This window comes from Cavia porcellus, unplaced genomic scaffold, assembly GCF_034190915.1.
Source record: "Cavia porcellus strain 051 isolate PalLab524CR breed Dunkin Hartley unplaced genomic scaffold, mCavPor4.1 scaffold_9, whole genome shotgun sequence".
NCBI lineage: Eukaryota > Metazoa > Chordata > Mammalia > Rodentia > Caviidae > Cavia > Cavia porcellus.
This window is the reverse complement of record NW_026947492.1, coordinates 58,965,797-58,981,165: the sequence shown is the minus strand read 5'-3', so window position 1 is coordinate 58,981,165 and position 15,369 is coordinate 58,965,797. Positions and strand designations below refer to the sequence as shown.

The following is a 15,369-nucleotide window of genomic DNA, read 5'->3' as shown; positions in this document are numbered from 1 at the left end:
CTCAAGTTTGGCCCCTCAAATCATACTGAAGGTGAGTAGGTAGGCCCTGGATTCTAGTGCAAGGAGAGTCTTCCATAGAAGACACTTCAAGAGCAGGCACAAGTCACACAACGACCTGAGATCTTCAGCAAGCAGGGTCCTGGCTCCAAGAGCACCCTCTCTGAGAATAGGGTACAGGTATCCACTGGCACCTTCTACATCCATCTGGTTGTACTCTTCTTTGCCCAAAACTATACTACACTTACATGCAACTCCCAGCCTTTGCACACATCAGTCCCCATGTCCCCCTGTGACATGGCATGCCACTAGCCTTTCCTCAGTTTCCTGCAAGGTACCAAGCTCTTTCCAGTCCCAGGGTCTCCCCTACCTAGGATGCTTTTTGACTACTCTTTAACTAACTCAGCCCTCAGGATTCAGTGACATTTATTTAGTGAGATTTAACCCTTGTGACCTTCAGGGAGTTGAACAAATGGAAGTGTTTCTAGGTAATTTCAGTCACAGTATCAATCACATGCTTCCCTGAGACTATGAATCTCATTATTCTCCTTTCTCCATTGAAGAGATGGTAAAGATCTCAAAAGCAGAGACTGGCTGTCCTCTCATGCTGTGACCCCACAGCCAGCTTGTTCAAGCTATGCCGATGACATCTGTCTCTTCGCTGCCCTCCACATCTAGAAGTCCCTCCACTAGCTCCCACGTTCTCTTGCACTCCCTTTTTCTTTTTTGTGGTGCTGGGTGTCACAACAGGGCCCTGGCATGTTAAACCAATACTTTACATTGAGCTACACCCTTAGTATTCTTTTCTCTAGACCAGGCCTTCCCTCCATTCCTCTATTGATCCAGGCTCAGACTCATCCTCTCTGCCCCCACTTCCTCCCCTGCCCTTCCCAATGCTACCTCGTGTCCATTTCCCACATTGTGGCTCAGAACTTTTAAAACCCATCTAAGCACACTCATGTTCCTAAAGCTCCTCCAAGAACCCCCACTTCTAAAATCATGCCTCAGCCCTCCATCTCCAGTCACTCTAGGTCCCCCATTCTGCCCTAAACAGGCCAGCTTTGCCAAGCTTTCACACCAGCCCTTCTCTCTTGCCCTCACTTTCTCCATCTGTTGCCTCTGCAATATCCACTCATGGGGCAACGAATGCAATTTGGGGACACTTTCTATGTGCCATACTCCTTTCATACCTTACCTTATCCTTTAGTTCTTAAAACACCTTAAACAATAATAATTACCATTCCTATTTTACAGACATGCAAACTTAGATGCAAGAAAGGGAGGCTCTGAGCGAGTTTCCAGGTCTGATCCCCAAACTGCTGCATCCCATTCTCTCTGGGAATTGCACCCAGCTCTTCGGTCGGTCGAAGGCAGAGCCCATTCTCCTCTGTGGCTCCCCAGCTTCTTGGCTTCTCTTGTGTCCCAGTACTGTTGTCGTTGTCCATGCTCAGCTATTTCTGCCACCTCCAACCACACGACGTGAACATCTTGAGGACAGGCCTAAGCTAATCAGGCTGGAGCCTGAGCACCTCACAGAGCACATATGGTCTATGATCCCGATAAATAGAAAGGCAGAGGTATTTCCGGTGGTTTAGAAGCTGAGCGCTAAACTAACTAATTCCTATACAGGGACCTGAAACAGGATCTTTGCAAATGGAGACAGCTGGCAAACCGCCAAAAGAACAGGAGCTCCCCAGCCCTCTGCCGTCCCGCACGTGCTTGGGTCCCCTGCCCACATCCTAGCTGTCGGACTGGACCAATTTCCTAAGGGAATTTCTAAGGGCGGTCTGAGGGAGCAACTGGAATAACCGGGCAACCTCCCTGGAATCAGGACTCGAGCGTCCCTGCTTCCCGCATTCTGCCCAACCTGCGCAGTGCAGGCCCCCGCCCTGCCTCCGGCTCGCACCGAGCCGAAGCCCCCGCGCTTCTCTCGGATCCCCCGCGCGAGGACTTGGTGCCGGCCGCGGGGTGGAACGGCCCGCCCCCAGCTCACGTCGCGGCCCGCCCCCTTGTGAGGTTATAAAGTGCGCGCTCCCGCAGCGAGTTTAGCGGCTGCGGTCTCGCTCGTTGGTCTTCGGTTCTTTGCGCCGCCTGGGGCAGTGCCTCAGCTGAGCAGCTTGGGCACCGTCAGCGGGCTGCCTTGCTCTGCGCGAAGCCCTGGCCCCGGCGGCCAGGGCATGGGCCAGGGTCGTGGGGCGAGGCGGCTTCTGGCGGGGCCGTGACCTGCACCAGCTTCAGCATGAAGACCCTCATAGCAGCGTACTCTGGGGTCCTGAGAGGTGAGCGTCGCAGCAAGGCTGCCCGAAGTGAGGGCTCCAGTGGAAGATCCGTGCTGTCCCGTGTTGGGTCTGGAAGATGGGGTGAGTGTCTATCACACCTGGAGACTTTGATCCTGGTAGTGTGCAACTGCAAGATTTCCAGGAAAGGGCTCCGAGGCAGACTGACTGGTGCTGGAACACTGGCCCTTGGAGGATGAGTTCCCAGCACCTTCCTTTTCTGTTGGAGAAACTCACATCTTTCTCCAGTTTTCAGGGTCTGTGATGAAGGAAGAATCCTCATTAGGTAGCCTAGTTACCCAGTCTAATCCAGCAGTTTGGCAATCTGGTCAAGTCTGGGTGCGTTCTCCATTCTGGCACTCATCACTGTTTTCGACATCTGTTACATCACCTCCTGTCCCCCAGGTAATGAGAATGACACCATCCACCCTTCTCAGTTATTAGGAGCCTTGGAGAACTCCTCTCCAGTCCCCAGTACTGTTTCTGACCCCTGGCAGTTTTCTCCCCATCCTCTCATCAGGTGGAGCAAGCTTTGAGAACAAGACTGAATGGGACAAAGGTTTTGCAATCCCCAGAAACAATGCCTAGATTGGGACCATGTCTGGCTGGGGCAGGCGTACCCCCACTGTCCTCTGGTGTGCTTCCATCTGCCAGATCAAGGGACCCACTCAGCACCAACTTAGAAGCTCCAAATGTTTACAAGGCTGGTGGGTGGGTGGGTGCTGGGTGCCTTCCAGTGTGGAACTCAGACCTTCATGGAATCAAGGGCACAATTGAAATCACACCTTCCACCATCACACTTGTCTATAGTTAAGAGAAACTGAGCTGGGCTGGGGATTTTCAGTGGCATAAGCACCTGCCTTGCAAGAAGGCGGTTGTGAGTTCAATCCCTGGTACCGGAAAAAAAGAAAGAAAGAAAAAAAAGATTAAAAAAGAGAGAGAGAGAGAGAAACTGAGCCAGGAGGAAGCAGTTTGTCTAGTTTCCTTGGTAGATACCTTGAGTGGGGGATTAAATACAAATTCAGGAGACCCTAGAAGTCTTCGCAGCTATCCTGGTCTGTAAGTCTGTCTATGCACAGAGCTTCTCTTTGTCCTAAGTCTTTTTTTCTGCTTGCTAAACCTCTGCTACCTGGGATTTTCCTTTAGCAACTAATAATTCCCTTCTTTGTTCACCTTTGTTATTTAAAAAAGTGCTAATTATGGAAATCTTGGGACAGACAAGAAAATAAAATTTTCTGATGTCATCTAACCAAAGATAGCTTTCTATTAGTATTTTAAAATATTTATTTATAATTTTCCTTATACATATGGTAGGTATTAAATACCAACATGCTGTAGAGTTCTGAATCCTGCTTTTTTCCCCTTTGTTGTTCCATCTTGAGTATTTCCTGTTGTTAATCAAAATCATTTTTAATGTATTAGTGGCTGCAAGGTAACCCACCCTGGAGCCATAATTTAGCTGTCCTGGGCATTGACACTGTCCCTCAAGGATTGCTCTCATTATCTGCCCTCTTGGTCTGGGTGCTGCTTGTTCCCTTGGAGAAATACTGAGCATCCTTGAGTGACCATCCTGAGCTGTCTCATGCAATGGTTCAGCAGCCTCTGATAGCCTGTTGTGTCACTTAGAGTGCTTTTCTGTTCACTGTGCCCTTCAACCCCCTTAATACCTCTGTGCTTTTAAAATGTTTTGTTCTCAGATATTAGGATGGGGTGTTCCCTTCTTGGTCTTTTCTGGAGATCCCCTTCTTAGGCTCTGTTCTCCACAAGTTGTGTCTTCCAGGAACCAAATGACCCTAGCTCTTATTTTTTGACCTATAGTTAGTTATTCAGGAGAACTTGTACTCTAGCAGGTGGTCACATAATACCATATCAGGACATTTCCCTATATTGTTATCAGATCTTGAAAATATAATATTTAAAAACTGAGTGTGAGAAATTATAGCACAGAATGTAGCAAGAGCTAATAGGTAAACCAGTCAGTTTAGCTCTTCAGAGTCTACATTGGTGAAAGACTGGGTGGGGTATGGGAGGTGCTAAAACAGATTTTATATTATCTTGGTATCTTCATTAGTCCTGCTTTCTACATCCTCAGCCCTCTAAGACACTCCCCCATGGCCTAGTTTGCCTCTGCAGTTAAGTTGCCAGTGTTTTGAAGTAGTGAGCACCCTGTGACTGGCAGTATTAAGGAGAGACCATGGATTCTGTGAAGGAAAGTACTGTGATGGGTGAGAGATTGCAATAGATACCTTGGCACTTGGTTTTTTGCAGCAGTGTGGGTAGAGGAGTGGGAGGATACTGGGGAAAGGGGAGTGTATATTGATGTCTCCTAGTCTCTGAAAGGCAATCTTGGTCCAGGCTTGCAGGCTTTTGAGTAGCTGCATCGGCATCCTTGGTACTGCCCCTACATAGGGGCTCTTCAGGGCGGAGCCCTTGAATGGTTACTTAAATCCTCAGGGTTCAGCACAAGACCCAGCACGAGGTGGTGACAGTAAAATTCTGAACTGATATATTTTGTGGAGCCTCAAAGAGCAGGAACTGGAGTAGAACTATGGAGGGGGCAGGTTTTGACAAAATGGAAGAACCCTTCTAACAGCTATTGATGACTGTGTAGGCTCGGATGATACAGATGGAGCTCCTCATTTGTGGGGTTATGCAAATAGGGGCTTGGTAGGAGGGTAAAATGAAGTATCTAGATTGTTAGGGATAACTTTGGAGCTGAGGAACTAAACCATATGAAGAGAGCATCACTTTCATGTTCCCACTCCCTCAACTTTGTGCAGCATTTCTCCTCTCTTCTATCACTTTCCCAGCTGCACAGAGACAACTTTTGGGTTACCTGTGTTCAAGGGTTCGGCCAGGAATAGTATTTTATTAGCAGGCAGAGTGACTCAGCTGCCAGTGTGGAAATCCAGTCACTCCTCTACCCTCCTGCCACCAAATTCAGTACCAAGAATGTGAGTCATAACAACGTAGATATCTATTAACGCTGGACCTGGCCCAACTCTCTTGGTACGGATGGTATGGATGGGAATCCAGAAGTCCCCAGGAGAAGGGACTCATCTAGGGGTACAAAGCAAGGCCAGAACCCAAAGCCATCTCAATCTGCAGCTATGCATCCCTAAACAAGAGGAGTGCGGTGAGGCCTGAGAGGTTGAGTGCTGCACAGCGTGGGTGCTTCACAGTTTCCTGAATGAGTGAAGGTTGCACCTGGTCTTCTTGATGCAGCCCCAAGCTTTGTGAGGAAGCTGCTCACAGTGCCCAGCTAGAAGTACCAGTAGCCCCCAGAACTTGTGCCTGGGTGAACTGCTTGTCACACCCATCGCCATACATGATACCTTCCCAACTCCTCCTCAGGCTATGGGGCCACATGAATGGGCCCCTCCACCTCACAGCCTTTGTCCACCATGCCACCTGCCCTGCTCCAGACATGCCCAGGGTCATCTTGACCCTCCAGCACTACTCCAGTTCAGTCCTGTGTGAGGGCCTTTGTGTGCAGCCTTCCTGCCCAAATCTTTGCTGACTGGCTTCTGAACACTCAGTCTCCTCTCTAGGCCTTCCTTGGCCACCTGTGTGGAGAGCCACCCCAATCACCACATCTTTTGCTTTCACAGCTCTTACCATGATCTAAATCATCATGTGTTTTTATCTATTTAGACATTTTTCTCCTCCATAAGAATGTCTGCCCTTGGGAACAGGGACCTTGTCTGTCTTAGTGTGTGTCTTGCACCTAGTACAATTGTGTCCTAGTATTTACCTCAGTTAGTAGCAGGTAGTAGGTACTCAGCAAATATTAGGTTACTGAGTGAGTCATTAGTGGAACTTCCCTCTTGCTGTTGGCTTGAAGCCCTGCTTTTAGCTTTAGTGTGTTTCCTTGAATCTTCTCCAGGTCTCTTTTCCTACCCATTCTGGGTGTTGGGGCTACAGCTGTTCCTTGCCCTAGAGTCACACCATCTGACCACAAACTGGCCCCTGGAGCTGAGTATTGAGTAGGTGAAGCCAGACTTGACACAGTTCCCCTCATAGCTTTCAGAGTTTAGAAGCCAGCAAGCTAGGATTCTAGCCTTGAATTTTCTCTGGGACATGGCTGGATGTCTCACCTCCTCTCTGAAAGTCTCACTTTCCCTTGCCTCTAAAAAAAATTTGAAAATCTCAGACTCTTGGGATATGAAGGGGTTTAAGATGAGCGGAAAGTGCTTTATAAGCTAACTTTGTGATGCTCATGTGAGTTCTTGTCATTGGTTCTGTATAACATTCAGCAATCCCCTTTACTGTGGAGGATGATATACTCCTCTCTGGGGCACCCATTAAAGCTTCACCAAAGTGGGGAGGTAAGGCATGGGCCAAACCGTGTATTGATTGAACAACTTCGTGTCAGCCATGATCCGTATCTTCAAGGAAACAAGACCAGGGTACACAAGATGATGGAACAGAGTGATCTGAGCCATGACAGGGAACAAAAGGGCAACTGTGAAGCACAGTAGGGAGGGTGAGGGAAGTAAATTACTCTGGGCTCAGAGCGGTCTTCCTAGAAGAGGTGTTACTCAGTCTGGATCTTGATATGTGCATAGATGCTAGCAAGGCTGTCAAGAACATTCAGGTGCAAGGAATAGCATAAATAAAAACGTGATTTAGGTTCAAGGGGCAATCTGACTGCAGACCAACCTGGGCAACAGTCCTACTTCTGTGTACTGAGAAGTAGAGACAAAGAGATAACATGTCGTGTCCAGGCTGGTGGAGGTCACCACCATCTGCCTGGGCAGGAAGAAGTGAGAACCCTTCCAAAAGGAGTCTGGTATAGTCACAGTTTCCTGGACTCTACCACTCCATAGCACTCCTGGTGTGGAGCCGCTATTGGCCAATGAGATCTTGCCTAGGAGTCAGGTGCAGGGTCTATGCAGCCCCTACTCTATCCCTGACCTTCTGTGCAGCCTTGGCAAGTCACTGCTCCTTCTTGACTCTCAGTCTGTTGTATGAAACTGTCAAATGATGATGGAAGTTCCTTCCTAGTTGTGGTGCTGAATTTGGACCCTTTGGGCCTGTCCAAAAAAGCAGGAACCATGAACCCCTTTTCTTATATGAGCAGTTCGCAGTTCTGAGCCAAGACCAGGAGCCTAGCTCTGCACCTGCTTCCTGTGTGCCTTGCGCAGGACCCTCTCCTTTTGGAATCCAGATTCCTGCAGTCAGGTGAGGAGTCCTGGGTGAGAGGAACCCTGGGGTTCCTTCCATCTCTTCTAGAGAAACATAATGTCAATTCTTCCCCAGACTTCTCTGTCAGCCTCTTCCTCGTTCTTGTCCATAGCTTCTCCTTGTAAAAATGGGGCTGTTTCCTGTTTGGGGCCCAGGTAAGTGCCCTAGAAGAACCTGTCTACTCAACATGCCATGTATTATCAAGGAGGACTATTTTGGAGACTCCTTGATGACATACATGAAGGCTGGTAGTGTTGCCATGTCAGATGCTCCCATTCTAGTGTTTTTGAATGTGCTGTGTCAGAAAGTAGAAGTAGGAAAAAGCAGGCCATCGGGGTCCTCGGCAGTCACATAAGTCCTCAGCTTGTGCTCGCTGTCCTTTCCAGAACTTGGCAGATGCTGTGTGCAGGACTTTACTTCTTGGGCTCCTGACCCCTCACCTTCCTCTTGTCAGCCTCCCCCAGGAAGGCAGCCCTGAGAACACCCACTCAAGCTTGGCTGGGGGCCTCCCTGGGTTCACATCCCTGACATTCTATTCACAGCCCTGTTACCCAGCTCTGTGTCTGAGAAGCAGAGGAGAGGTAAGTTCTAGAAGCCTTCCTCCTGCAAGGCACTTAGAAGGCACACATCACATTCACTTTGGGTGCCACCTCCTCTCCCTTCTTCTGGAGCCATCACTATTGAGCCTGCCTTTAACCTGTCCCTCCATTTGGAGGAGACCTTTTCTTCTTGATTCCTCAGGATGCTCCTTTTGACACTCAGGGATAATACACGTGGGTGCTCATTCTTATCTAGGCCTTTTTTGTTCATCATAGTCCTTGTGAGCATTCAGTCACTTAACAAACACCAAGGGAACACCTGCTCTGCGTCTGACCCCATGATAGGCACAGGGATCCAGAAGAATGAGACATGGCCCTGTGGACAAACCCACGCTATTCCTGTAGTGAGAAACGCTGAGTACAGGAGTGAGGTGGAGGCTTGCATAGGGGGAGAGGAGACTTTCCAGAGGGAGGGTCAGCAGGCTGGTCACTGAGGGGTCAGTGTGAGTATCTGGTGAGGGGCCCAGTGTGTGCTGAACAAACCAGACTGAAGTAATAGGTCTGTACCTGAGGCACAGCAGGCACAGTCAAGAGTGTGGGGGACTGAACAGGCCAGCTTGGCATGCAAGGCTCATGGGAGCTGTCTCTGGACTGGGACTCTAAAGCAGCAGATGTGACATCAGAGCTGGTGGCTGTGTCCTGTGTAGCCCTGTTATTGTCACATCTGTGGACTTCGCCTGAATGTCCTGCTCCAGAAAGCCTGGAAAACAAGTTACCTCTGGCCTTTGAAGAAATAGTGTCTCTTTAGCACTGGGCTTGGTTTCCTAACCTCTCTGGCACTTGGCTTAACTTCCTGGACCTGCCTGGGGCTAAGAGGATATGCCAGTGGCCAGTGAATCCAAGCTTTTCCCCTAGGCCACTTGTACCAGTCTTGGAAGTTGCTTTAGAGTGACTTCCTCACTCACCTAAGCCAAAGATAAAACTTGGATGCTGATGGGCTCAGGTGTGGCATCCTCAGGCCTAGAAATGTCAGTAGGAACTGCCTGAGAGACTGTTCACACTCTGCTACCTTCCTGGCTCTTTCTGGCTCTACTAGACAGTGACTGTTTAGATTCCTTTCAAGGATCCTGGATCATAACAAAAGGGGACGCTGAGTCTCAGGAGGAGAAGTAGTTTTCAAGGACCCACAATAGGAAGCATCAGAGCCAGGGTTTTAGTCCTGACTGTCCCCTGCATTGTCATACTCACTAAACAGTGAGTTGGGGAGGGATGGCAAGGTTCACTTGATAATTAACTGGCATCCACGCAGATCTTTACTTTTTATGAGGCATTTGCCTATACATTATTTAGTTAATTCACTCAATCTGATGAGGTAGGTATTAGCCTCATTTTACAGATAAGGAAAAAGCTTACACAAGAAGTGGCTCATCTTCTAGGCCACATTTCATACCCCAGGACCTAGGTGTCCTTGACTGCTATTCTCTGTACCTTTACAAGCCTGGTGAGGCCCTCTGCCAGAGGCCAGGAGTGGGGGTGGCAGTATGACCTGTTCAGAGGCGTGACCTGCCCACCTGCTGGGCGCAACAGGCCTTTCCCATGTGTGCTCAACACCTCCTCTCCACATGCCAGGGATCCTTCACCCCAGCTCTCTCATTGCCCAGATTCCTTTGCTCTGGAGCTCTCATCTCTGAGCGCCATTTGTGTGTATCGTATTTCACATGTGCTGCCTTCTCTCTGCTGTAGCGCATTTAGGCTTCCTAACAGGTGGCACAGCATCTGCTGTGCTCACTGCTATTGCCCCAGTGGCTAGCATCAGCTCTTGGCACCTTCTAAATGCCTCTTGCTGTGGGTCTTATCTCTATTCCTACTCACCTGCAGGAAGCCACTGTTGTGTTCATTCTAATTTCACTATTCTCAGCTTCTCTTTTAGGTGACCCTAACCACTCTTGGGCTGTTGAACATCTATCTTTGTGCCTATCTCATTACAACTTCCTTTAAATCTTTGTTTCAGGGGTTCCCAACAAGCATGGTGCCGCTCTCCTCTTTGCCTTCTGAACTTATCTTCGGGCCCTGGAGATGCCCTGGGTCTCCTCGGAGCTTTCTCTGCCTCTCTGCTACCTCTTCTCCTAATGTACAGCCTCATCCCCTTATCTTGAAAAATAATACTCCTTTTGCTCCCATTTATCCCCTTCTCACTGGTAGATGATAAAAGCAGTGCCAGTATCACCTAACAAAAGCCAAATGTATCTTACACATTTCTTCATTTCATCTCTAAACAACCCTGTATGGGGGAATTGTTACCCTCACCTGGGGTCAGGGACACATTTGTAGATTAGAAAACTGAAACTGAGAGAGATTAGGTGACAGCCAGGTTAGGGTAGAGGGAGAGGGCAGAGGTTCAGACTCTTCCCATGCTCAAGCAAGTATAAGAAGAAGCCTAAGAAACTGATTTCATCGGCCCTGGGATGCAGCCTCTCCGGTCACTCAGATATCAGATGTTGGGCAAGGAGTTTCCAACATACCTGCCACCACTCCCCGCCTGGGCTGGGCCCTGGGACTGAGGCTGTTTAGTCTCACTGCTGCAGGCAGCTTGACTTGTGCGAGCACCTGGTGCAGGTTCACACTCCTTGCACCACCAGTTTACATAAACTTTTCCTTGTGAGTTCGCACAATTTGACCCTTGTGTGGAGCAGAGCAAACAGCCCTCCTAAACCAAGTATCTCTTCCTGAGGTTTGGGAATGGACTGACTTGCTTAGTGGGGACAAGCTCTCATTACATGGCATGATAGGAATAATGAGGGATTCAGGGCCCAAATACTTGCCTTATGACTTGGCTCCTATATTCCAACCACAAGCATGTGGTTTCACCTCTTTTGGCTTTACCTCATCTGGCTTCCTCTTCTGTGAAATGAGGTTCCGGTCCCTGCCTTGTTGGTGCCATAGGACAGCAACACTCCATATTGACTTGAGGGAGGGATTGCTTTCTATATGGCAAGAAAGCTGCTCGAGGCCTTCCTGGCATCTCTCCTCCTACTGCCTCCCCAAACAGAGGAGAAAATGAGCTGTGTGAAGCACACAGAGCCCGGGAACAGCTGTCTGAATTGGCTATTGGGAACTTTTTCTTCAGAGGATCCAGCTTGCTCCAGGGAGCAGCTTGTCTGTATGAAAAAAAGACATTTGTAGGTAGAGGGCTCTATTTCTTCACAGGCAGGGAAGCTTATGTTTATGGGAGGCAAGAGAATACAGTGCAGGGCTGGCAGGGCTGGTATGGCCTCTTGTCCTCTTGCAGGTAGCCCATTCTAACTTGGGCATCTTTGGTGCATCTGGGCTGACAGACTTGTTCAGCCATGGAGGAAACCTCCACAGATTCTTTCTCTTGCCAGGCTCTGCAGAACTGTGAGCTCCCAAATGAGTTAGTTACCAGCCCCAGCACTCAGGAAGCCTGGCAGAAGGGAGATGGCTAAGTAAACAGGCATGGACTGTTCATTGGGCCTGCTGCTGTGAGAGAGTACAGAGAGAGTATGGGTGTGCCCAGGGAAACTCGGGTGACAAGCAGATTGGAGCTGGAACTTGGCTGGATGCTGAGACTCCTGCCACCCCACCCAGCAGTCAGACTGGGTGTGAAGATGGTGGCATCTGATTGCAGCATTGGCATTCTACCACCTTCTACTGGACCCCTCCCGACCACAGCCAAGGAACCAGAATTGCTAACAGCTGACTGGCAGAGGGCTAGCAGTGGCCTTGGGGTGCCCAACTGAACCCTCACTTCCTGGCTGCTCAGGAGACTGACCCAGAACTGCTACAAAATCATAAGCAATAAGTCTCAAATATACTTAGCTAGGAGCCCTCAGGTAGGCGGGCCCAGAGATCATAAAGTTTATCTTCTTTGCCTCCATTTTTAAATGGGACAGTCCAGAAAGGCATAATGACTTGGTCAAGTTGACTCAAGAGACATTGGCAGAGCTAAGAAAAGAACTCTTAAGGAGCTGCTGCCCTTTATCTCGTGTCCAGGTTGCCTGCTCCTGGCCCATTCCTCTGACGGAAAACAGGGCATTTGTTTCCCCTGCCTCTCCCAGACTCTCAGCTTCATTGTGAAGATGAGAGAGAAAACTTGGAGGATCCATAGCAGAGGAGCAGATGCAGGTCCGAAAGTTGGGCTGGAATTGAACCTAACTCTTCCACTCCTTGGCTGAGTAGCCTTGTTCATATAACACCATTAAGTGGGGCTGGATGCCAAACTCACATGCATTCCGCTACCTGTACAGATGCTTTAGAGGCCACAAAGTGTTATGGTCTTCTTGGGTAGGGACCTTTTTTTCCTGTCACTCAGAAAACCTTTCTGAGTGCCCCCCTGATCTGGCCTTGGCATTGGCAGGGCACTGGGAACCTAGATGCAGATTAGGCTCAAGTCTGGACCTCAGACAGTTTCTAGTCTGATGTGAGAACCAACTTATAATGGCCAGTGAATTCCTCCCTCTTACTGGTCTCTCCTGAGTTCATCTTCAGGCAGAAAATCTCCCTGGGGTAGCAGGATAGTGCCCGAGTAATCCAGGTTTGCATGGTCCTTCGAGTTCTCCAGAGAAGGAAAGACCTCCTCTTTCTACAGGCTTCCCAGAGGACGTGATGCCTTCCCAGGGTTTGAAAGATATGCTGCTTCATCTCATGGTCAAGGAATTAACAAGTGGACAGAGAAGGGAGAGACCTTCTAAGCAGAAGAGCTGTAATTCAATATCTCAGAGGCTCACTGCAGGCTGCCGTTGGAATCTGGTGTTTAGCATGCATGAACAGGCCAGCTCCTAGGCTAGCTCTTTGGCCAGCCAAGTGCGAATTGGGAATGGACCTGGAAGAGGCCACCCCACCATATATCCACCCAGGAAATGTTCTCAGTTGTTTTAGTGGGGCTTGTCACCAATAAGAAATTTTTGTACTCTTCCCCAAGCCAGAGTGCTGCCCCTAATGGCAGTTGGCTGTCCCCAAGGCAGGGTCTCAATAAGATGACTCCTTGTCCACCTTGAGTGAAGTGTTCCTCCAGCCATTTGCCACAGAGGTCCTATCTGCAGCAGGAAGCAGAGAGCCATGAGATGTCTGATGCTGTCTGTTACCTCTATTTCTTGCCTAGTAGAAGGTAGAAGCCCCTACCTCTCTCCCTTACCCCAGTCGTGCTGTGCCTGAATCTTGGCATTGAGGCACTTAAAGTTGTGTTTCTCACATTTAATCACTTGGGATTTTTTTTCACCTGGGATCTTGTCAAAATATAGATTTTATACAAACAGCAAATATGTGAAAAATGTATTTTTTGTTTTTCACAAATATGTGAAAAACATTACTGGTCATTTGAGGAAGTGCAAATTCAAACACCACTGAGATTCTACCTCACCTCAGGAAGAATGACTAGTATTAAGAAATGAAGCAATAACAAATGCTGGAAGAGGAGCTGTGGGGAAAAAGGAACCCTTTGCTACTGTTGGCGGGAATGCAGACGACTGCAACCACTGTGGAAATCAGTGTAGAGATTGCTAAAAAAAAAAAAAACTAGGGCTACAGGTCCCATTCAACCCAGCTATTCCCCTTCTGGATATTTTCCCAAAAGAACTAAAGACATTAAACCACAGCAATATATGTCCACTCATGTTTATAGGAGCACATTTTGTAATAGCTAGATCTTGGAAACAACCTAAATGCCCATCAACTGAGGAATGGATAAAAAAGATGTGGTATTTTTATACAATAGAGTACTACTCAGCCATTAAGAAGGATAACTAGAGTTTTTTTATAGGTAAATGACTGCAACTTGAGAGCATACTCGTAAGTGAATAGGACACACGTATAAATATCATATTGTCTCACTAGTTGAAAAGCTGAATGAAAAAAACATGTATATATGTCTGTTTATTAGAAAACTAGCTAAGGTAGTTATACTACCGATTTTTCTGAGTTCACTGAAGAGAAAGATTTGTGCTAATATTGTTCTGACAGTTGAATGCAGATGTCTTGTGCTCTAGGTAAATGATTTGGAGATTATAATGCATAATGTGTGTACTATTGTTGCCCCTGATTGACATGTTTTGAAATTTTTAGGTTTTTTAATTTCTTTTCTTGTTTCTTTGGGGGTTTTGTTTTGTTTTGTTTTTCTCCTTGAACACAGAACACAGCACACACAGCTTCTCCTTTGCAAACAGCAGCTGCTATGAGGAAAAGGAGTGATGCCCTGGCTGGGGCAGGCATTCTGGGTTCATACTTTGCTATCAATTAGATGGATAAATTCAGGACCCTCTGTGGGCTTCAGTCTCCATGAGGGTATCCTAATAACCTTACAAGGCCCTTCAACCTCAGGAAATTGATGTTGGACAATCTGGAGGTGGGAATGGCCTATGATGGAAGAATTTTTTAAAGAGGAAAAGGAACGATGCTAAGCCTAACTTCTGGAGTGGCTCTGAGGTCCAGCCTCTTTCTTGCTTTTGTGACTTACATGCTGTCAGCTCTATCCCTATTGTACCTATGGAATATTAGATGCTACTGCGTGGGGAGTCCTGTGTTGTTGCCTAGAGTCACAAACTGACTGGAACGAAGGTTCTGACACTCTGCTGTACCAAGCTTCTCCCTCTGGTCCATCAGACCAGGTAAAGGGGGAGGACTGGTGTATCTGCTCTGAGACTTGACACCTCCTACCTGCCTCCTAAAAGTCAAAGCAGTTGTTCGCTTTCAGCTGAGGAAATGTATGTCCCTTTCCAAACTCTTATGTGAGCTTGTTGCTCAAAAAATTCTGATGGAAAGCAAAGCCTTGAGTGTAAGCCCCTTCCCCCACCCCTAGCTTGTAGGCCGGGGTGAAAGGTTATGAGAGCCTCAAGGACAGGACTGTGACTGAATCATCTGTGCTATGCCTTGCATAGTGGGTTGCAGGAAGGAATGTTCAGCAGCACACAATAGGCATCCAGGGAAGATGTGCTGAGCAAAGGGATGTGGCTGAGCTCCACAGAGGAGGGGTGTGGGATGGCTCCTGCTTTAGTAAGCACTGAAAGGAGTGGACATGGGTGGAAAGCTTCTCTGATGCTCATCTCCAGGCACCAGGCTTCCTGACCCCACTGCAAATCAGCTGCAGGAGTCAAGGGCATATCCCAGGGGCACAGCCACAGAGCCAATTAAGTGGGTGCATTTTGTTCTCATTTCCAGGCTTGGCACTTGCTTGCTAGCAAACATAATTACAACCTGTGTGTTTTCCAAGCTACCTGAAGCTCTCTGGCCACTGAGTCCCTTAGGGAAGCAAAGGCTTCCACCTTGCCCCTATCTGGGTCCCAAGCTCTGGGCAGAGATGAGGCCAAACATATTTCTGCAAGTAGAAGTAGTGTGGAGATGGTGGGATTGGGGGTGGA

The 15,369-nt window shown here is 48.3% G+C and overlaps 1 protein-coding gene across 2 annotated transcripts in view; it reads left to right on the top strand.

Moving 5' to 3' along the window:
* The first annotated feature begins 2,040 nt into the window (after window positions 1-2,040).
* Window positions 2,041-15,369, top strand: part of Dgat2 (diacylglycerol O-acyltransferase 2) — a 29,527-nt gene continuing 16,198 nt past the window's right edge. Inside the window, exon 1 of one of the 2 annotated variants that reach the window (XM_003468552.5) lies at window positions 2,041-2,357. In XM_003468552.5, coding sequence (XP_003468600.1) covers window positions 2,237-2,357 — 121 coding nt within the window. In that variant the 5' untranslated portion in view covers window positions 2,041-2,236. Of the gene's footprint in view, window positions 2,358-4,452; window positions 4,499-15,369 lie in introns of those variants that run through there. The other variant, XM_063256478.1, reaches the window with a different exon arrangement.